This window comes from Aythya ferina, assembly GCF_964211825.1.
Source record: "Aythya ferina genome assembly, chromosome: 29".
Taxonomy (NCBI): domain Eukaryota; kingdom Metazoa; phylum Chordata; class Aves; order Anseriformes; family Anatidae; genus Aythya; species Aythya ferina.
Window position 1 is genome coordinate 1,975,389 of NC_140326.1, and position 22,558 is coordinate 1,997,946.

Sequence of the window (22,558 nt, forward strand, 5' to 3'; positions counted from 1 at the left end):
CCCGGGGGCCCCCCGGCCCCCTCCTGGCCCCCCACATCCGTGCCCACATCCCCCAAGAGCGGTGCCGGGTCCCGCGGGGCGCTGGGCTGGGTCCCACGTGGCCCTCGCTGCCCTCCGTGCGCGTGGAGAAGGGGGTGAATGTGTGGGGAACCCCCCCCCCTTCCCCGCTGCACCGTGCACCCAAGGGTGCCGCTGGGTGCACGGAGAGCCCCCGGGGGCTTCGGCTGCCCTGACACCCTCCCAGGGACGGGGAAGGGGCTGCGGGGCTCCCACCCCGAGCAGTGCTGGACCCAGCACCCCCCCCCCTTCCTCTTAACCCTCCCCAAGTGCCGAGGCGGCATCCTTGTGCGTGGCTGTTGATTTTTGAAATTTTGACCCTGGATTTTCGTTGCGCTCGTGTGTCCTCCCCCCCCACCCCCCCGCCCCATATCCCGTTCTCTCCCCCCTCCCCCCCCCCCCCCCCCTCCTTCCCCGTCGGTGACTCATCAGCGCCGGATTAATCATTCATAACGAGCACGCGCAGGCGTGCGGCTGCGTGCGCCTGTTTGCCTCTGTTGCTCCCGTTGCTGCGTGAGTCATTCCCGGCCTGCCCGCGGCTTCGCCGCTCGTCGGCGATTTTGGAAAGGGACCGGGGCTGGATGGCAAACCGGGCAGGATGGGCTGGGCCGGCCGCAGCTCTTTTTGGGGGAGCGCAGACGTTGCCCCCCAGCCCGATCCCGCTGCCGCGCAAAGGGCACCCGTCCCCTGCAGGAGGGACAAAGTCTGCAGAAGGAGCGGCCCCAACGAGGGGGGGGGGGACACACAGCCTGGGCTCCACTGGGGGTGGCAACTGGGGCATCCGGGAACTGGGGGTACTGGGAGAATGGTGGTGATGGGAGAATGGGGTTGGAGCTGGGCGCAGCTGGTGCGCAAAATTTGGGGGAAGTTAAAATCTTAGCGCAGGGAAATCAGGAGAAAGGATAAAGCTGAGGGGTGGCTGCGGCTAGGGGAGGGGGGGCTAGGAAAGGGATGCAGCTAGTGCTGGGGGAACTGGGCAAAATGGTGCTGGGGAAACTGGGGGAGCACCGAGCACTGCACCCCCTTCTCCAGGGGGGACCCCCTGATGCCGAGGGGCTCGGGGGTTCCCCCGGGCAGCGGGGTTCTGCGGGACCGGCTGCCTTGTGTTAGAGTTGCCCAGCAGTGCCCTAGGGCCCCCATGATTTTGGGTCTCCAGAGCCCAGTTTTGGGGTGCTGGAAGGTCTGGTGCAGCCTGGGGGGTCCCACAGACCCTGCAGCACCCCAGGACCCCCATCAGCAGCCGGGGTGCAACAAGAGTCTGGCACTGCCCAGCCGGGCTCTTGGGGAGCTGCTGCCGTGAGCTGGGGACATGTGGGGCTCACGATGGGGTTGCTGCGGGTTGCCCACCCCAGGGCTGCTCTCCCAGGGCTGCTTTTCCTAGGGATGCTTTTCCAGCCATTCCCAAGCCAAGCCGTGGCCTGACGCAAGCCGGCTGTCTCCACCCCGTGCCCGAAAAACTCCACCCTCCTCCTCTTCCTCCTCCTCCTCCTCCTCCTCCTCGCAGCCCCTCCTGCGGTGCACAGCCCAGCTGGGATATAAGTCACTCGGAGGACCAGGGGCAGCCGAGACAGCCGGCTGGGTGCGCGTGGGCCCCGTGCCGTGTCCCGTGCCGTGTCCTGTGCCGTGTCCTTCGCCTCGACGCCGGGCACCATGGCGACGCCTTCGCAGAAGAGGAGCACCCGCAGCGGGGCTTCGGGGACCCCCCTGTCCCCCACCCGCATCACCCGCCTGCAGGAGAAGGAGGACCTGCAGGAGCTCAACGACCGCCTGGCCGTCTACATCGACAAGGTGCGCTCGCTGGAGCTGGAGAACGCCGGCTTGCGGCTCCGCATCACCGAGTCGGAGGAGGTGGTGAGCCGCGAGGTGTCGGGCATCAAAGCCGCCTACGAGTCGGAGCTGGCGGACGCCCGCAAGACCTTGGATTCGGTGGCCAAGGAGAGAGCGAGGCTGCAGCTGGAGCTCAGCAAAGTCCAGGAGGAGCACAAGGAGCTGAAAGCCCGGTGAGCACCCGGGAGGGTTGAGCCGAACGGGGAGCGGGGAGGGAGAGGCAGGGGAGATCCAGGACGGGCACGGAGAGGGGGGAAACGCGTGACCCGGCTGGAGCGGGGGCCGGGTGAGGAGGGGAATTTCTCCCGGCATTCCCGCTCCGTTTCACAGCGCCATCTTCGCCCCGGGGTGGTCGGGATGCCCTTGGAGGGTGGTGGGGACCTGGGGCCGGTTCGACGCTGGTCGGGTGCTGAGCTCGCGGCCCCCAGGGCGTTCGTCATCTTGGAGCTGTTCCGAAGCGCGATCCTGCGCAAGCGGGGAAGCGGTGCCAGCCAGCTGGCTCCGTCCTGCCCACAGACCTCGCCTGCTCGTCCTATTTTCCTCTGCTGTCTTTGGCACGGGTTGAAGGACCTGCTCCAGTTTTGTTTTGCCTTTAACCCTCCCCGTGCCGAGCTGTCAGGGTCCCCTGCTTGGGGAGGGGAGGGGAGGGGGGACAGCGCCCACATCCCGCGTGCCTGGTGCCACGCTCCAGGTCTGCTTCAAGGCTCAAATCCCCCCCGGCCACTTCCCTGCCGTGGAAAATGCCCCCTGCCTTCTGCTGCCGGCAGTTTCTGTTGCTCCCCCCTCCTTGGGGCTGTGGCAGGCACCCAGCGTGGGTCCCCCCCACAGATGGGGACCAGCCCCTGGCTTCCCCCTGTCCCCGCCAGCCCCCGCACCCAAACCCGGAGGCACCGTGGCCGTGGTTCCCCGCGGGTCCTTTCCCTCTCCAAGGCAGGGTTTTGGGTTGGGCGATGGCCAGGCGAGATCCCTCTTCCCCCGATTGCTCCTTTGCCTCTTTTACCGGACGCCTCATTTTGAGCCCGATAGGCTAACGAGGCTAAAATTAACTTCTTCAGAATATGCCATAAATAATCTACCTACTGGGAAGGGAGTGACTGCGCAGCCTTCCACAGCTGCCTCTCGAAAACCGTGCAGCGTTTTTATATTTAGCTTTCGGTTTCCCGTGCGCTGCGGCGGCTCCGTCCCCAGATAAGGCGGCTGCACCCATCCTGCTCCCTGCCTGCGGGGTCCCTGGGATTTGGGATGGTGTGGGGCGGGCAGGGCCGTGGGCTGGGAGCCGCCGAGATGCGGAGCTGAGCTGTCGGAAAAGCTTCTGCTGCCTTATGCAAGCCCCGAACTATCTTGGCTGCGATCTCTCGAGGGCTGTGCCTGGAAAAAATGCCCGGCGTGCGGCCGTCCCCACGCTGCCTGGCTGGGAGTGGCGTGCTCAGCCTGCCTGGCCGCTCGGCGAAAATATGTTTGGTTTTGTCCTGAGTGGGGCCGTGCTCCCCAGGCGCCTGGAAAGCACTCCCTCAAGGCCCGGGGGGGGGGTTCCTGGTGAGCAGCTCTGTTTTTTTTTTTTCGGAGGACAGGTTGCAGTTGCGGTTCCCGGGGAGAAAGGCGCTGTTCCGTGTCGTCTCCGAGTCCCGGCGGATGAGACGGGAACAGCTCCGTGTAGCGAAGCCGGTGCTGTCCCTCGCATGCTGGCTGCATCGGGGCCTCTCCCCATAACCCTAAAAAAAATGCCCCGGGGCTTTTTTTGTCAGCCCTGGGGTGCCCGCCTCGCCGGTGGCACCCGGCACATCTATAACGGGGACAGTGCCGCGTATCTCCGGCGGGGCAGGCGCCCCGGTCCTTATTATCAGCGCCCACAGCCCCACCACAGCCCTCGCTTGGGGTTGTCTGGGCTGTGCAGGGCCGGGGGGGCGGCGAGCCGAGCCCTGGGCAGGGTGCCCGGCGTGTCTGAGTCAGCGGGGGCTCTGTACCGGGGGGGGGGGACACGAGGCGAGGGCGTGCGAGCAGCCCCCTCGCCCTTGGGTGTGCACACACAAAGGGATGCTTGCGCTGCGGAGAGGCACCCAAGGGTCCTGCGGGTGACGTTGGGGTGCCAGTGGCTGCCCCGTGGGGTCCGGTGGCACCGGTGTCCCCAGCATCTGGGCTTCCCTCTCGGCTCCCAGCCCGATATGGGGCCGGTTGTGCTGTGTGTAAGGCGTGGGGTGCGGCGAGGACAGCCCGTGCGTGACTCACGGGTGCTGGCAATGCCTGGAGACTCCCTTTTTTTTTTTTTTTTTTTTTTTTTTTTTTCCAGAGCCATGTGGCGAGCCAGGATTGGGCCAAAAGCACGGTGTTTAGGGTGTCGCCCGTGTCCCCAACCTGTGCTTTTGGGGGTCTCGTGGGGCACGGGGTCCCTCTGGAGCAGGGTCTGCGCATCAGCCCCGGGTTTATGGGGTGCAAACCGTTTGTAAGCCCCCATCAGGGAGCACAGGGGGGTACAGATACGGCCCTTGGGTGCCCCGGGAGAGGAGCCCCCAGGTTTCCAGAGCCCCACGGGTGAGGGCCGGCTGTGCCGCAGACAGCTCCCTCCGAAACAGGAACCAGGCCCTTGTTAGGAGCGCGGCTGATGAGCGATGGTTTCCTGAATTGCAGCCCCTAACCCGATTAAGTCGGTGCCTTGGCAGCGTCTCTTCCTCCACGGGCCCAGATCTCATCCCGGGCCTTAATGAGGAGAAAAATAATAATAATACTACTAATAATAATAACAATCTCCCGTCTTCCAAAGCTGGCGAGGGGGGAAGCTTGCTAAGGGCAGAGCAACCAAGCCCCACGGTGGCAGAGCTGGAAGGGGCTGGGGTCACCCCTGCAGCCCCCCCCCGGTTCCAGCCCCGCAGGTGGCAGGGGTGGAATTTGCCCTGTTCGATGCTGGGCCGGATTTTGCCCGCGGTGAGTTCTTCCTGGTGACCCCAGAGGCCGGTGGAGACGGAAAGCAGCCACGTCCCCGTGAGCTGGTGCTGCCCGTGCCGCGCAGCCGCCTTCTTTCTCCCGGCACATTTGGCGTGGGGAGAAACCTCCAGCTCGGGGGCTGCTTCCCCTGACCCCACAGATGCCAGCAGCGGGACCTGCCCTTTTGGAGCACACAAAAACCGCTTTGTGCGGCCCCGATGCTTGCAGGGAGCCGGCGGCGCCGCCGCTCTGGGGCTGCCCCAAGCCCCCAGCCCCTCCCGGGTTCCTCTGCCCACGCTTTGCCACCGACCCCTCGGCTCCAGCTCCCCAGCACTCATTTTTTCCCCCCCCCTACACCTTTCCTCAGCCTGGCCAAGGGGCTCTGTGGCAAAACCCACACTGCTCTGAGGCTGCTGCTTGCTTTTAGCCACGCTGCCGTGTTCCCAGCGGCACTGGGGTTATTTTTTCACCCCCACAAGCACCCGTCCCCCCCCTTCGCTCCAGGCTCCCTGCGCGGTCAGCAGGCGGAGGAAATCGCCGCGGCGCTTTCGTTTTGCAGCCCCACTCCCTGCCTGTTCCTCGTAACAGGGATCAGCAGGACGGGAGGAAATCCTGTCGCTTTCGGCGTTTCTCAGCCCCAAAACCGGGGGCTGAAGAGGGGGCGATCGCAGAGGAACGGGGCTGGTTTTGGCACGGGGCCGCAGCTCCTGGCTCGGGGAAGCGCCCACCCCGCGCAGCGGGTCCCAGCCCACCCTGGCCGTGTTTTTCGGCCTCGCTCACGTCACTCCAGCTCTCTGGATCCCATTAACGCCGAAATTTCAGAGCCTGGCGGCAGCGCGAGCCTTTTCCTGGAGCTGCGCTCGGCAGAGGCACGCGAGGGGAGTTGGGGTGGGGCCGCTGGGCTCCTGCCAGCTCCTTTATTTTTATTTTTATTTATTATTTTTTTTTTTGCTTAAATTTGTTCCCGCTGGGAGCTGCAGTTTCCTTCCCTGCTGCTGCCAACCAGGACAGGAGGAAGCCGCAGGAGCTCTCCCTTGGGTCCCATCCAAAGCCAGGGCTGGCATGGGAAGGGTCCCCAGGGAGCCTGGGGAGGGGGTGGGAGCTGGAAATCACCCCCAGCCCTGGCTGCAGCCCCCTCCCCTGCCCTCCATTTGTGCCCTTCCTTAAGCCCATCGGTTCGGCACGCTTCCTAAGGCCAGCGTGATGTGGGTTGGCTTCCCACCTGCCCTGCTCCTCTCCCATCCAACCGAGAGCTGAATGGCCCCAGTGTGAGGCTGAACAACTGCTGGGGGTGCCCTGCGCTCCCCCCCCCCGTGCCACGGTGGCAGCTGCAGCCCCTGCGCTGTCCCCAAGGGCTACGGGGACTTGGGAGAGGCTGCTTGGGGTGGAAAGTTGGTTGAGGTACATTGAACCCACCCCACAGACACCACAAAACCCGGCTGGGGTCAGGGTTCCTCCGTTGCGGGTGCTGCTGAGTCAGCGCCCGACTGCGCCTTGGTTTGCTGCGATCCCGGTTCCTTTCCCCGTCGACAAGGACAAGGGGGTGCTGCGAGCAGGGCCTTTCGGCTCGTCCAGTTCTTCTGCCACGTTCTTTGCACCGTTCGGGGCTGAAAAGTGCACTGTCGGCAGGACAAAGTACCCCAACGGTCTGGGCACGTGTCCGAAACCTCACTTCACAGGGCTCGATTACAGGGGTGCGGCGCCGCAGGTGATGGGGCCATACCCGTGCCAAGATATGCCAGGGTTGGGTCGAGGGCTTTCCTGGAGCTTTCGAATTCTTTTATCAAGGCCACGAGCAGCTCCCCAGCAGGTCTCCAGGGGGGTGCACCCGACAGCGGGGCCACCCCGGCCGCTTGCTCCTGCTTCCAACCTCCACGTCCTCGTCCTGTGCCCACCCCGGGGCTCCCCGCCGAGGCTCGGATGGGGGCTGAGCACATCAGCCCCGCTTCGGGGGGTTTATTTAACATCATTTTGGCCACGCTCTTAAAAAGCCCCAGCTCTGAGCCACCCAGATAACAGCCCAGGCTCTCTCTGGGGGTGTTTAAACCCCGGCCTCCGCAGGGCTGGGAGGCAGGAGGAGGCACGGAGCGGGGCCGTGAGTCACGCTGAGCCCCGGGGCTGAGGCTGGGTGCAGCTGGGCCGGGCTCCTCTGCCTTTTTCGGGAGGCCCCGGCCACTCCATCAACCACACTCGCCTGCCCCTTCCTTCCTGGTGCCACGGCAGCTCACGTGCCAGGGGGGTCTGTGGGGTGCAGGGACGTGGCCCCGCAGGGTGTCGCACCGGGCTCGCTCCCCCAGCTCTCTCCCTGTAGCCCTAGGAGAAATCAGGGTTTTTTGGTGTTTTTTTTTGTTTTTCTTTTTGCAAACCCAAGACTTTTTGCAGCGGTTTTGCTGCTGGGGAGCTGGCTCCTTGCTTTTGCAGGCTGGCTTGTGCCCTGCACCCCCAACTGCGGGGCCGAGACCCAAACCCGCAGCGTGCGTCCCGGCGAGCGGGCGGCATCGCTGCGTGCGAGCCAGCCTCGGTTCCTCTGCCCCCCCCCCCGCAAAAAGCTGCTGGGCTGGGGCTCTGGCTCTGCGATTTGCAGCTCTTGAGCTGGCCACAGCCAGGTTTCAGCCCGGCACAGCCGCAGAGGTGCTGGGAGCATCTCCTGCGCTCTGCCAGCCGGGTGAGTTTTCCCGGCGCCACCAGATTCGGACCCTTCCCAGCAGTGGCAGCGTGGCCAGGGGCAGGGTCTCAGTTGCCGGAGGGGGCAAACGAGGCAGTTCCAGGCCCTGCTGCCTCCGAGTAAACCCGCGGTCGGCCTTGGGGCAGAGTAAACACCTCGCCTGCCTTTATCTGTGCCCGGGGAGCCCGCATAGCAAAGCCTTTTGTTCCCAGGTCGATGGGTGGCAGCTGAATCCAACAATCCCCTGCATTGTTTTTCAAGCAAATTTTGCTCTCCGGCAGTTTTGCGTACCCAGATTTATGGAAAATGGGGCGAGCTGCTGGAGAGGAGAGCTCGAGCTCGCTCCCTGCTTGCCCTCTCCGGGGTCCTGCTCCCTTTGCTGCTCCGTGGGGCTCAGCCACCCGATTTGCCTGGTGGCGGCCGAAGTTCCCGGTTCGTGGGGCCAGGATTTGCATTCCCGCTCCTCTCCTGCCCCACATTGCCAGCTGCCACCCCCCCAGCGCTCCCAACCCCACAGATGTGTTCAACGGGAGTGACTCAGCTCCCTTTTTTTTAACCTCAATTATAAGCCCTACCCTCATAATCAAGCCCCCAGAGGAAAATCCGGGAACATACGCTTCGTCTCCATGCTTTTGGTGGTGTTTGGGGCAGCGCCATGTGCGTGACATGGCTGGCAAGTTGGGATCAGCGTTTGGCTGCAGTTTGCAGAGGAGTGGAGACGTTCAGGGTTTTGAAGGTTTTGCCGTTTTTTTACGATGGGAACCACAAGTTTTTTTTTGCCGGCGTAGGAAACGGCCCTGCCTTTGGAAGCCCCAGCCTACCCAGCTGGGTGTCGGAGCCGCAGATAACCCAGGGCTTGGTGGCAAAGCCAGGAATGGAGAGGGAAATCCTGTCCTCGCTTTGCTTGCACGTCTCCGGATGGCACGAGGCGCGGCCGCTGGCAGCACCGGCGGCTCTGGGGGGGCCGTGTGTGCTCCCCAGCTCCGCCGCCTTCCAGCAGCTGATGCTCGCTTGCTCTTTCCCAGCTCTTTGCATCCCCTTGCATCCTCCTTCTGCAGCTCGCTGCACCCTGCAGTGGTTAAAGCAGCAGTGGAAGGAGCTTCGCAGGCGGCGAGCCAGCAGCAGACCCATTTGGAAGCTGTTTTCCCAGGGTTGAGTGGCCGCGGAGGATAAATCCTGCCCGTCCTCTGTGCAGGCAGTTTATAGGATTTACACCTCCCGCAAACCTCCTCCGTGGCCCTCGATCGTGCGGGGTGGGCAGCGAGGAGCCTGGCCCCATCCCGATCCAGGGGCACCAGCAAAACCTCCCCCTTTTCTATCCAGCACTGCCACCAAAACCACGAGCCCTTCTGTTACTAGGGGGGGGCTCAGCCCAAACAGCAACGTCGGCGCTCGGTGACTTGGGATTTCCATTTCGTGCCGCCGGCAAGGGCTGGGGTGAGTCATCGGCACTGGCGCAGGCAGACGGGAAAGGGAACGAGTGACACCGGGGCTCCCAAGTGGCACGGGCTGCGCCGGGCTTTTCAGTGAGCTCGATGCTTTGCCAGCTTGTTTCCCCCCTTTTTAAATAGCAAGGGAGGGGGAAGAAACCCTCCAGCCCCCGCTGTGGTCAGCTGTATCGAGGTTTCAGAGCGCCAACGGACACAAATTGCTTTTTCCCCTGTTGTGAGAGGCGAGGCTGCATGGAGAGGGGTGTGGGCGCGTGGGGTTTGTGGCTGATGGCCACAGATCCTGGCCGGGCTCGGGTCCCGTTGTGCAGGGTTTTGTGTGCCCAGTGCTCCAAGCAAAGCTCCTGGGGATGGGATTTGAGGTGGGACGGGGATGACCAAGATTTTGGGAGCCCGAAATGGCCACGACATCCCCCCTGTGCCAGTGGCGAGCTGCCTTGGCATCCCTGTGAACCCCAGAGGAGCAGTGCTTTGGGGTCAGTTGGGGGATGCAGGGAAGGACCAGATCCCAAACTGGGGTCGGGGAACCCCAGCTCTCACAAGCTGTTTGCTCTGGCCGCGTGCAGCCGAGCCCTTTGGCCACAGGGGACGAGCGTGCTGGGGCCGTGCAGCGTGGCTGGCACCAGCCCTGGCCCCAGGAAGGGATTTTGGCACCGCGGGTGCCGGCGGGCGGGGGCCGTTTCCACACAACCTCGAACGCCGCCGGCACCGGGATCCCCTGGCTGCCGTTTGGCACCGGGGTCTGGTGCCTAACAGGATGCTGGCTGTGTGCAGATGTTGGTCCTCCCTATACGTCGCGCTGGCTATTTACAGTTCCCTGCTAGGAGACCAGCCCCTGTTTATCCTGGTGATTTGGCGACGGCCCCGCCGAGCGCCGATGAGTCAGGAGCTGGGAGAAGCGGCTCGGCCGCATTCCCAGTGCCCCACCGCCGAGGTTCTCCCAGCCCACATCTCCTCCCGCTGTGCCTGCCAGCCCCCCGGGATGTGGGGCAGATCCCTGGGGTGGGGACGGATCCCTGGGGTGGGGGCAGATCCTTGGGATGGGTGCGGATCCCTGGGGTGGGGACAGATCCCTGGGATGGGGGCAGATCCGTGGGGTGGAGGCAGATCCCTGGAGTGGGGACAGATCCCTGGGGTAGGGAACAGATCCTTGGGGCGGGGGCAGATCCTTGGGATGGGGACAAGTCCCTGGGATGGGGGCAGATCCCTGGGATGGGTGTGGATCCCTGAGATGGGGACAGATCCATGGGATGGGGACAGATCCCTGGGGTGGGTGTGGATCCCTGGGGTGGGGAACAGATCCCTAGGGTGGGAACAGATCCCTGGAGTGGGGGCAGATCCCTGGGATGAGGAACAAATCCTCGATGCCAGAGGCAGCACCGTGCACAGCAGCAAACCCAAGACAGGGGCAGAGCACTTTTTCCGGGTCCTCCCGTTAACCAGATCCTTCACCAAGCTCCCTGGGCACCCCGCGCTGCTCCGTGCCTCAGTTTCCCAACCCATCAGTACAACGTGAGCCTTTCCTGGCACAGCGTGCCCCCCAGCCTCGTGGCGAGGCGAGAAACCGAATTCCCCAGGGGCTTTGCAGACGTGCAGGGGATGGAGAGACGGGTGGCAAAAGCCAGCACGAGCCCGCGAGGTCCCCAGGGTGGGGCGGCTGCGATTCGGAGGCGGGGGAACGCCCGCTTCTCCCACTGTGCTGGGTCCCTTCCAGCAGCCCAGCAGGAGCTGCTGGGTCCGTGGGAGCTTCCGAAACGTCTCGGTGTGATTTGTCTGGGCCGGGGGAAACCGAAGGGTGTTTCCCGACGTGGGCTTAGCGGGGTTTTTGGCTCGCCGGCCAGCCCGGCGCACGTGCCCAAAGCCGTTTGGTTGCCTCCTCCCGTGAGCCCCGACGGCTCCAAACTCTCTCAAACTTCCTAGAGGGGAGCCCGGAGCCGCTGGGCTGAGCCTTGGGCTGGGATTTGGGGGGAAAAGCGGCGGATCTGTGCCTGGGCACAGGGACCACGCACCCTGGGGCCCCTTCAGCCGCAGCCCGCTCCGAGGCCGGGCTCTTCCCCGTGTCTGCGTTAAGCACAGGCAGAGCAGATCCAACTTTCCATTAATGTTTGCATTTTCTGGCAGCTCGGCTGCAATTTTCTTTTTTTTTTTTTTTTTTTTTTTTTTTTTTTTCCTCCTTCCTGCTTTTAAAGGCTAAAAATAAAACCGCCTTGAGGCCCCCTTCTCCCTCCATCTTTTTCTCCCGAGACATTTGTTGCTCGAGGATTTGCTGCCTCCGTTGCATCTTTCCGCCCTGGGCTTTGATAAATGCTTCTTTTTCACTGGCTTGGTTCTCCGGGCATGGGGGGGGCCCTTTGGGGTGCCACCCGCGCTTCCCTTCTGCCCGGTGGAGAATTTGGGATCCTTCAGGCTGCCGTGGGCAGGATGGGGAGACCGACAGCCCCCTCCATCCCCTCTTGTCTCCCTGCTTAGGGAGGTGGGAGCGGTGCAGCTGCCGTAAGCGTTCTTATTTTTAGCCCGCCGTCAGCTGGAGCCGAGAGGCTGCAGGGGAAATAACAGGACCCGTCGGGAGGCAGCGGCCATGGGGGGTCAAGGGAAACCCCAAACCCTGGCTGGGCTGGAGCAGGGGTGAGCTGGGTCCAGGGGGGAGCTCACCCAGAGGTGCCGGAGTTTTGGGGAGATGCTCAGGTCCCCCAGAGCCTCATGTGGCCCAGGCTGGGCTCCGAGCTCCCCTCTCCGCTCTTCTCCAGCCTCACCCGGGATGATGGGGGGAGGTTTTCAGGACAAGTGTTTTGTTCTCGGGTCTTCTGGGATTTACTTCGGGGCTTTCCAGGCACCAACAGGTCCTCCCCTGAGCCCTGCAGCCCTCCTGGTCCCTGGAGAGTGCAAACCTGTTAATCATTGTGCAGACAGGAGTGTGACCATCCACTTGGCATCCTCCCCTCCCTCTTTTAATTACTGATGGTGCCGGTGGTGTCCCCTGAAGAGCTGTAGGCTGCAGGACATGCCTGGCCCTGCACCCAAACAGCCCAAGCAGTGCCTGAATCGGTGCCTCAAAGGAAGAGCAAAGAGCTCCAGATGCAAAAAAGCGAAGGCAGAGCTCTCCCTGGAGTTAAGCAGCGATTAACTCGATCAGGGGAAGCAGGATTAAACCGTGCCAGCGGTGGCCAGCGAGCCAGCCACGCTGGCTGCGAGGGCGAGCTGCTGCCAGCTGGGAAAGCTCAGCCTCCAGGGGTGTTTGTGCTCAGCCGAGGAGGCTCGGGCTCGGCTCCCAGATGGCATTTTTCTCCTATGAGTCACTGGCATGGAAGGAGCGTGGTGGTGCGCAGGCAGAACCCCCCCCCGGCACAGCGCTTGGGCGGCCGGCCCTGGCAAACCGAGCCACAAAATGGGGAGCTGGGCTGGCTTGTGGGGCTGCTCGAGTGTGGCCGGGCTTGGAGAGGTGTAAAAGTCTCCAAACGATGTCCTGGTGAAGCAGAAGGAAACGCAGGAAAATCCACATAGGCTGAGAGGTGTCGGGGTCACCAGTCCCTGCTCGCCCCGCCGCGGAGGGAGGCGAACGGCTCCCCAGTGCCTGGTTTTTGGTGATCCCCGTCCTACCCAGGCCAGATCCTGCAGCTGGGGCAGGCTCAGCGCCGTGTCTAACTTTACCCATGATCTAACGGCGTGGGTTCACGCTCGCTGCCCCAGGAATGTCCGGAGGCGCTCGCCGGCACGTGGCCGTTGCTCGCCCACCGTGGGGCCACCGCGGCCGGCTCCGTCCCTCGTCCACCCCACTTGGTGGGCAGCGGGGGCTCCACGTTCAGGAGCCGAGGGTGCAAACTTGGTGGTGTCGACGCCCTCCCTGTGCCTCTTTTTCTTTTTCTTTTTATAGACCCGACCAAAATAGCGCCGGGCTGCCTTGCGCTTCGCTCGGCTCAGGTTCCCCGGCTCCGCAGCGATGCGCCTGCTGCCTGCGAGCGCCGGCCTTGACCTTGCTGTCAGAGGGCTTGGAATTAAGAGGAAAAAAGGGGGGGACACGGCTGGTGACCCCCCCACGGCACCTCCGGCTCAGCCGGGCTCGCAGTGACCCCTAGCGGGTGCGCGCAGGGCGCGCTCCAGCCTCAACCCTGCGGTGATGCTGGGGGGCGAGCGGAGGGGCGCAGCTGCAGGGTGGTGACCCCCCCCTAATCACCAACGCTTTTCTCGGTGCCTCACAGCAATGCCAAGAAGGAAGGGGACCTGCTGTCCGCCCAGGCGCGCCTCAAGGACCTGGAGGCGCTGCTCAACTCCAAGGAGGCTGCGCTCTCCACCGCCCTGAGCGAGAAGAGGAACCTGGAGGCCGAAGTGAGGGACCTGAGGGCACAAGTGGCCAAGGTGAGCAGTGGTGGACCCGTCCCCGTCCCCCTCGGGGACCCCTGAAGCCGTCCCCCATGTGCTGGGGCTGTGGGGTGGAGGAGCTGGAGGCCAAGCTGGGCTGGCCCCGGGTGCAGGCAGTGATGGTCCCTCTCTTTCCACAGCTGGAAAGCGCCTGGAACGAGGCTAAGAAGCAGCTGCAGGATGAGATGCTGCGCCGGGTGGATGCCGAGAACCGGCTGCAGACACTGAAGGAAGAGCTCGAGTTCCAGAAGAACATCTACAGCGAGGTGAGAAGCAGGCAGAGCAGCCCTGGGGTGTGTGCAGGGCGAATTCCCTGCCCGTGCCTCCCTGCAGAAGGCTGATGCAGGCAGCGTGCTCGGGGCAAGCCCCGCACGCCGCATTTCCAGCCCCTCTCCCCGAGCTGGTGCCACCCCCGGCTGACCCCGTGTCTCCTGCCCCGTCCCCAGGAGCTGCGGGAGACCAAACGCCGCCACGAGACCCGGCTGGTGGAGATCGACAACGGGCGGCAGCAGGAGTTTGAGAGCAAGCTGTCCGAGGCCCTGCAGGACCTGCGGAGACAGCACGAGAACCAGATCAAGCAGTACAAGGAAGAGCTGGAGAAGACCTACAGCGCGAAGGTGAGCAGCGGCCGTGCCCCTTTCCAACCCTTCCTCACGCTCAGGTTTTGCTCCGTGGCTTTTCCTCCGCCTCCCGGGGCGCCGGTGGATGGAGGGCAGCGGGGGCTTTAACCTCCTTGTGCCCCCGTCCAGCTGGAGAACGCCAAGCAGTCTGCCGAGAGGAACAGCAACATCGCAGGAGCTGCCCACGAAGAGCTGCAGCAAGTCCGCATCCGCATCGACAGCCTCTCCTCCGAAGTCAGCCACCTGCAGAAGCAGGTGAGTGGGGACCGAGGGGCTCCCCCAGCTTGTCCCCCACCCCGGGCTGGTCCCCTCGCGTGGACGACCCCAGGCGTGGTGGCCACCCTGACCTTCTCTCCCTGCTCAGTTGGCTGCCAAGGAGGCGAAGCTGCACGATTTGGAGGATGCCCTGTCCCGGGAGCGCGAGACCAACCGGCGCCTGCTCGCCGACAAGGACCGGGAGATGGCCGAGATGCGGGCACGCATGCAGCAGCAGCTGGACGAGTACCAGGAGCTGCTGGACATCAAGCTGGCTCTGGACATGGAGATCAATGCCTACCGCAAGCTGCTGGAGGGCGAGGAGGAGAGGTGGGTGGGAATCGCTGCCCCGGGTACCCCAGGTAGGGCACAGGTCCCAGCCCTCGCATCCTCACGGGCTCCTTCTCGCTTTTTCCTGCCCAGGTTGAGGCTGTCCCCCAGCCCGTCCTCCCACAAAGGACACGGGATCCACTTCTCCGGCTCGAGCTCGTCCAAGAAGAGGAAGCTGGAGGACAGCGAGAGCCGGACCAGCTTCTCCCACCATGCCCGGACAAGCGGCCGCATCGGTGTGGAGGAGGTGGACCTGGAGGGCCGCTTCGTCCGCCTGAAGAACAAATCCAACGAGGTGGGTACACCTCCAGGAGGGTCCCGGGGCTTCACCAGCGTTTTATCTCAGCCCCCAGGGTGGGGAGGAGGCGGCGGGGTCTGAAGGGTGTTGTTTTTGCTGTCGCAGGACCAGGCGATAGGGAACTGGCAGATCAAGCGGCAGAACGGGGACGACCCCGTCATCACCTACCGCTTCCCCCCGAGGTTCACCTTGAAGGCTGGCCAGACGGTCACGGTGAGTCTCTCCTGAGGGCTCCTCGGTGGGGCGGGGGGGCAACCCACGGCCCCAGGGTCCTGAGCCCTTCGTTTTCTCCGTGCTTTTCTCCCCAGATCTGGGCCTCGGGGGCCGGGGCGACCCACAGCCCCCCCACCGACATGGTGTGGAAGAACCAGAGCAGCTGGGGCTGCGGGGACAGCCTGCGCACTGCCCTCATCAACTCCAACGGGGAGGTGAGAGCCTGGGGGGGGGGGGGTGGGACACAAACAAATCGTTTTTGGGGTCCCTTCCAACCCGAGCTGCTCTACGATGGTCCCTGAAATGTGGTGGGACCGCTGCCACGGCTGGGGTGCTGCAGTGGATGGCTACAAGCTCTTCAGAAGGGGAGACCTCATTGCTCTCTCCAACTATCCAAAAGGAAGGGGTGGGGAGCTGGGGGCGGCCTCTTCTCACAGATAACCAGAGGGAATGGCCTCAAGTTGTGCTGGGGGGGGTTCAGGTTGGAAATGAGGAGATATTTCTGCTCAGGAAGAGCAGCCAGGCGTTGGGACGGGTTGTCCGGAGAGGTGGTGGGGTCACCATCACTGGGGGTGCTCAAGGAGAGGTTGGACGTGATGCTTGGGGACGTGGTTCAGTGGTGACATTGGTGGTAGGGGGATGTTGGGCCAGGTGAGTTTGGAGGGTTTCTCCAACCCTAATAATTCTGGGATTCTCTCCGCTCCAGGAGGTGGCCATGCGGAAGCTGGTCCGCACCGTGATCATCAACAACGAAGACGACGACGAGGATGACGAAACCGGCCACCGCCACCACCACGTGAGTGCCGCGCTCGTCTCTCGTGGGGGGGTGTTGGGGAAGCCCAACTCGGACCTGGTCGAGGCAGGAGGCAGCTCAAAACCAGGCAGAATCTGGCCCGGCAGCAGCAGGCAGGTGGGAGGGTGCTTTGGAAACCACCAAAAGAAGAACAGAGGCACCTGGAGGAGATGAAAGAGGCTCTGAAGATCTTTTTGGAAGACATCTCCGAGCCAGAGGGACCTCGGCTCGCTGTGGAGAAGCAGGGAGGAGCTGGCAGAGAGGCTGAGCTGGGCCCTGCCTGGCTGGGGATGAAGGGTGAGGTGGTGGGAGGCCGATGGATGCCACCTCTTGGTGGCACTCGCACCATCCTCTGCACTTCGTGAGGGCTCTGGGCCGGATCCAGAGGTGCCTCTGTCCTTCCTCAATAAAAAAAAAAAAAACAACTGCTGGAGGCTTCTTGATCCACTGCCTGGGAATTGCTCTGGGTGGGAAGAGCCCTGCCAAGCCCAGCATCGATTATCCCTGGATGCAGAACCCAGGTGCCCTCGAGGACCCAGCTCTGCTGGGCCCTGAGTCCTTTCCAAGAACAAATTTCCTTTTGGAAAGCCATCAGCGGGGGCTGTGCCAGGCACTGAGGGAGAGGACGCTCTGAGCACAGGGCAAGCGTGGTGGAAACACCTCCTGCAGCACGTGGAGAGCCTGGGGCTGCGAGCAGCAGCGTGGTGGGGGTCAGCACCCACCCTGTGCCGTGCGCCAGACCCAAACCCAATGATTTGGGATTTTGGGGGGATTATTTCAGAGCCCGGCACCAAACACTGGTGCCTCTGCCGTGCTCAGGGCGGGATGCTTGAGGCAGCAGGCACTCAGACGGGCGCTCAGGGCTGTTTTTTTTTCTGTTCGTCCCCATCCAGGGCAGCTGCGGTGACTCCGGGGACCCCGGCGAGTACAACCTGCGCTCGCGCACGGTGGTGTGCAGCAGCTGCGGTCAGCCAGCCGACAAGTCGGGCTCGCAGAACGCCGGCCTCAGCTCCATGTCCTCGGGCTCCTCCTCCAGCGTGACTGTCACCCGCAGCTACCGCAGCGTCGGCGGCTCCGGAGGTGGCAGCGGCCTCGGGGAAAACCTGGTGACCAGGTCCTACATCCTGGGCAGCTCCAGCCCTCGCCGGCAGGTCAGTGGGTTAAAGGGTGCCGGGGGATCCTCGGGCATCGTGGCACCTGCGCGGTCCCGCTTGGATGCTGCCGCCTGGCGTCGCCTGGGCGGCCGCAGCGAGCGGAGGGTAACGCCGTGGTTTCGTTTCTTTTCTTCTCTCCACTTCCTCCCAGGCTCAGGCCCCGCAAAACTGCAGCATCATGTAACTCTGTGGCACCATTCCTGTGTTTCCTGGCCATCTCGAGCTAGTTTATTCCCAAAGCAAAAGATTTTTTTTTGTTTTGTTTTCCTTTAAAAAAAAAAAAAGAAGAAGAAGATATCAAAACCAAGGTTGAAATTTTTGTTTTCTATAGCAGGAATTTTATATATATATATATTAAAAATGCTAAAAGATGCTTTTTTTTTTGTAAAGAAAAAAAATCTATTTCTATAAAAAAGAAAAAGCTTTTCAGCTTCACAACTTTTTTTAAAACTTCAGCCAAAGACACCGACGAATCGTGTTTACCGAGCAGCAATGCAGGAAGAGATCGTAGTTTAATAGCTCTCTAGCTGATGCCTTTTTTGCCAAAGCTTTTTATATAGGACTAAGACAAGCGAAGCCAGCCCGGGTATGTGCCGGGCGCTGCGCGCGGTGGCTGGACCGGAGCTCAGAGGTGCTGGGGCAGAGGCTGGGCCACCCACACCAGCGCTGCCGCAGTGACCCCACTACACTCCTGGGCACGTGCCTTGGAGGGCTGCTGGCTCCAGCAGAGCCCAGAGCCTTTGTAATCCCCCCCCTTTATTTTTTTTTTTTTTAATCCAGATCCAAATTTCCCCAGGCTTTCCCTTTTTTTTTTTTTTTTTTTTTTTTTTGGTTATTTTTCCGCTGCAACATCTCAGGGGGCTCCCGGCAGCTTGTGGGCAGCGTCCTGGCTCGCATTGGGCATTGCCACCTTGCCGACCTCCCCTCCCCGGGCACCGTTTTCCCCCCCCCAAGGGTTTCTCAGCAGCCGAGTTGTGCCTTAGCCAGGAGCCTTGCCACCAACGCAGCCCCGAGGTGGGTCCCCTGACGGCCAAGCTGCGCCCTGCTCCTGGCAGATTCGGCTGAGGGGGCAGCGGCCCCCACTCCTGGGGGGCTCCTGGGGGCTGGATCCGGCCCCGTGCCCCATGGGCTTCAGTCCTGCCGTGTCCAGCCTGGCTCTCCTCCGGTGCAGGAGTTCGGGCGCCCGTTCCAGGGCAGGATGAGGCCAAGGATGCTCGGGCTGGGCTGTTTTGCCGGGACGGCTGTTTGAGGGAGGGGGATTTCGGGGTCTGGCACAGGCAGCTCCCCTCCCCGCCAGGCTCCAGCCAGCTACCAGCAGAGATTTCCACGTGTTGCCCCGCTGGGGGGGGCAGCCCCCGGCCCCTCTGCCTCCAGCGTGGCCCTGGGGCAGGTTCAGGCCCCCAGCAGGAGCCACCCCGCGTTCGGACCTGTGCTTGCCAAGCTTCTGTACCCGTGCCTGTATCGCCTTCTGAAATCAATACAGCAGAATCCTTCCCACCCTGTGTGCTGTTGTCATTGCCGTCAGGAACTGGGGGGGTCCAGGGTGTGATGCTGTGGGCTGGGGGGGCAGCCGGGAGCCCTCCTCCCACTTGCAGAGCATTGAGGGGACCCGGTTCAAGAGGCTGTGGGATCAGGGGTTGCCTCCCCCAGGGACTCTGGGGACAGATGTTCCCCTGATGTGGGGACGGAGGGGGCTGCAATTTGCTCCCCCCAACCCGGGGGGGGCCGTGCCAGGCACCGTGGCCGGGTAGGAGGGGCGCTGGGGAAAGGGGAGAGCCGCAAAGCCGGCGCGTAATCGGCTTTGCTGGACACGGGCGCCGGGGAGCCGCGATGTGAGCGAGCACCGGCGGGGCGGCCGGGGCGCAGGCACAGCCAGGTAGGTGCCCGGCGTGCCCACCCTGCAGGACAAACACCCCCCCCACACCACCAGTGCGCAACCAGGGGGTTGGGCATGGGGCCTCTTGGCCGTGTCGGGGTCCCATCGCCCCCCAAAAATCGGGTGCGAGCGGGGTTGAGGACAAGGGGAGGTGATGTGGCTTTGGTGCGTGCAATTTTGTGCCAATTTGTGGGGACGCACAAGGCATCTCTGCACCCCCCCCCACACACACACAGCACCCCAGGAGGAGGGATTGCGGTGGGGGGCTCGGGATCAGGTGCTCTCCCTGTTTTTGGGGTGGCTGGGCACATTTTGGCTCCGGTGCCAGCACCACCACGTGCCTGACCCCGTGTCAGCAGGGCACCCGGCGTGCTGGCGGCTCGGGGACACCCACACTGCACCCCTGGGGCGGGTGAACCCCAAAATTGGAGGTGCCTAGGAGTTGTGACAGGGCCCCTCTGCACCCATGGGTGCTGTGTCCCACAAGGTGGGAACCCACCCCAGCCCAGCACCCCAAAAGTCACAAGGCTGCGCACCATTGGATATGGGGCTGTCGTGCTCCAGCCTGGCCGTGATCCCATCTGGGAGCAGTGGGAGATGTCCCGGTGCCCCCCAAAACCCCATACGGGACCCCAGAGTCCTGGCACAGCGTGTCTGAGCCACACTGGGACAGGCTGAGCTGGCGGCGTTGCTCAGTGCCCTTTGTCACCATCGGTGCCCTGGGGACCTCAGGTGGCCCGTGGAAACCATGCCTGACCCCTTGGGACCGTGCACAACCCCATGGGCACCACACACAAGGGTGCTGGGGGGGGAACCCTCAGGTATTGGGGTCCCCGGACCAAGCACCCAGCTGGGGACAGAGCCAGGACTGACCCCGATACCTGGGAGCCACCAGGGTTTGCCCACCCGGGGCCCATCTCAGCGGGTTCCTGGGGCCCCACAAGTCCCCCAACAGCCCCATCCAGCCCCCTGCGTGCCCAGGGGGATTAAGGTCAGGCCTCCCCGCTAATCCCATTGGGGGGGGGGTTAAGGTGGGAGCTTGCTCACGCTGCCACCCCCCAAGGTCGCACCCCGAGGCGCTGCTGCCCAGCGCGGGGCGCATCGGGGACAGCGTGGGGAGAGCCAGGCTGGGTTGGGGGGTACCCCACCCTGACCCCAAAGGTTTGGGGCAGCTCTGGCTCCCCGCAGCGGGCTTTGGCTAAGCCCCCGGTGCCGGCGGGCGGGCAGGCACGAGAGACAAGCTCCTTAGGGCACCCAGGAGAAAGCTCCAAGCTCCCAAGCCCCGTGGGAAGCAGGGCAGTGGAAAAGGAGGGCGGTGGAGGGGGGAGAACAAGGGACAGGACCCCCAGATCGGCTCCCCAGCCCTGGAAGGGGGAAGAAATCCCCGTTTTGGGGTGGGCAGAGGCCAGAATCGCCGTGTGGGTTCATCCTGGCTCAATGCCCGTGGAGGGGGGAGACCGGCACGGGGTTTGTGGCACGCATCCGGGGTGCCCCGTTGTGCAATTTCCCCCTTCCTCCACCTCCCTGTTTGGCAGGGCTGAGCTGAGAACCCCGTTACGGGCCATAAAAAAAATAATTTAAGGAAAAAAAATTGTAGGGTCACAGCCCCACAGCGGGCTGGGGAAGAAATCCCCAAGGGCGGGCAGCAGCAGGGGGATCCCATGGGGGGCTCCGGGCACCCCAATGCCAGGGGAAGGTGGCCGGGGGGGACGTGGGGGCTGCATCCTTGGGGATATTTGATGGGGGGGGAGCGGGATGTGCCGCCATCCAGGGGCCTGCGGGGGTCTCCAGCACCCACAGACACCCCCCAAAAAAATTTGGGGCTGGGATCAAGGTGGAACCGGGGGCAGAAATGGGGGCGTCGGGGTGCGGTGAGGACTCGGTGGGCTGCAGGGGAGATGTGGGGGGGCACGAGAGAGGGCTGGATGTGGACGGGGGTGCTCGGGGGGGGGGATGGATGGGTGACGGGGCACCCACGGGTGCTAGGCCGTGCCGTGCGGCACCGTGTCCGTCCGTCCGTCCATCCGGCCCCATCGTCCGTGTGTCCGTGCGCGGCGGCGGGCGCGGGTGAGGCCGGCCGAGGGAAAAGCCGTAGCCATGGAGACGTGAAGGGGGGGGGGGGGGGGGATCCGTCAGCAGCCCCCCCACCGGGGGATGCTGCACCCGCCAGGCCCCCCCCGGCCGCCCGCTCGCCCGCGGGCGCTGCCACAGGTCGGTACCGAGGTGCTTGGGCCCCAGGGTGTGGGGGGGGGGGGGACGGGGAACGGGGGCTCCTTTTTGGGGGTGGTTTGGGGGATTTTGGGGGTGGGTTGGGTGAGGAGGGGGGGGGGGCGCGTGAGGGATTGCTGGGGCTGGGGGCTGTCGCCATGGCGGGGCTGGGCTCTGGGGACTCCCCAGACGGCTCCGTACAAAGGGGCTGAGGTCCTGGGGCCAAGCAGGGCATTCCCGCAGCCCTCCCCTGCCACATCCCATATTTCTTCCTCCCCTCTCCCCTCTGCATCCCCCCCAGCATCCCCCCTCGTGTCCACCCCCCCAAAATCCCTCCTATATCCCACCACGGCCGCCTCCCTTTGCGTTCCCCCCCCCCTTCACATCCCTCCCCAGCACCCCTCGGGTTTCCCCCGTGTCCTCCCCTAACCCTCCCCGCTTCCCACCACCCAATTTGCCTCGGAACGGGTTAAAGTCAAACTTAATTTTGCCAGCGGGACGCGTGGGTGTTGTGTGTGTGTGTGCCCCCCCCCCCCCCCCCCCCGTTAGGGCACGCAATGAATGCGGAGAGCGGCTGGGAGGGGACACCGAGTCCCCGCGGTGCCACCGGGGTGAAACTTGAAGGCAGCAGGGAAAAATTGAACCCCCCCGGTGCTATGAGGGCCTGGGGGGGGTCCCGCTTCCCTGTGCCAATTCCCACGTGTGTGTGTGTGGGGAGGGGGCTGTAACAGAGCCCCCCGTGTGCACCGAAACTTTGGTTTGGGAGATCCGGAGGGGAGACGGTGCTGGGCCAGGGTTTGGCTCCCAGTGAGGCTCCAGTAGCCTAACTGGGGAGGCTCCGTGGGGGCTCCCCAGCCCCGTCGGGACCCCCCCCCAGCCTCCAGCCTTGCCCTGGAGCTGCTGCTCCCGTTCCCACCCATCCTCCTCCTCCTCCTCCTCCTCCAAGCCCATGGTGGCTCCGGCCCAGGGCAGAACAATGTGGCCGGGCCGAGGCTCTGTGCAGCCCCCGTTTCTCAGCCAAACGTCCGCCAAGTGGGAAATCCGGGGCAGAATAACCTAATTTCTGTGCTCACAAGGAGCTTTCTGTCCCGGCCAAGCAAGGTGGCGGGGACGGCGCTGCCCGCCCCGGGGCTCGGTGGCACAGCGGGCAGATGGAGGCGCCAGGGGAGGCAGGTAGGGAGGCCCCGGTGGGGACGGGGTGAGGACAGGAGGTTGGGGTTGTCCCCTCACCTCATCCTTAATGGGGTGTGGGTGAAGGTGTGGTGTGAGGGTGTCTGGATCTGGTGGGTTTCTGACCCACAGCCGTCCTAGAGAAATCAGGGTTGGAGAATGGAGCCAGCGGGGCGGCCGGACTGCTTGTGGGGTGATGCTTGGCCCCATAGGATTGACTGTGGGGTGATGCTCAGCCCCATAGGACTGCCTGTGGGGTGATGCTCGGCCCCATAGGACTGCCTGTGGGATGATGCTCGGCCCCACAGTCTGTTTGCAGCTCCACAGGACGATGCTGAGGCCCAGCGCTGACCCACACCCGCAGGCAGG

General features: G+C 63.9%; 1 protein-coding gene across 1 annotated transcript; it reads left to right on the forward strand.

Moving 5' to 3' along the window:
- Positions 1-1,504: 1,504 nt before the first annotated feature.
- On the forward strand, positions 1,505-18,432 carry LMNA (lamin A/C). The gene is made up of 12 exons (XM_084500575.1): positions 1,505-2,057; positions 13,113-13,269; positions 13,413-13,538; positions 13,719-13,889; positions 14,022-14,147; positions 14,257-14,477; positions 14,571-14,772; positions 14,881-14,988; positions 15,084-15,203; positions 15,695-15,784; positions 16,675-16,932; positions 17,087-18,432. The coding sequence occupies exons 1-12, from the start codon at positions 1,708-1,710 to the stop codon at positions 17,117-17,119; spliced, it is 1,962 nt and encodes a 653-aa protein (XP_084356701.1). The 5' UTR covers positions 1,505-1,707; the 3' UTR covers positions 17,120-18,432.
- Positions 18,433-22,558: the final 4,126 nt, after the last annotated feature.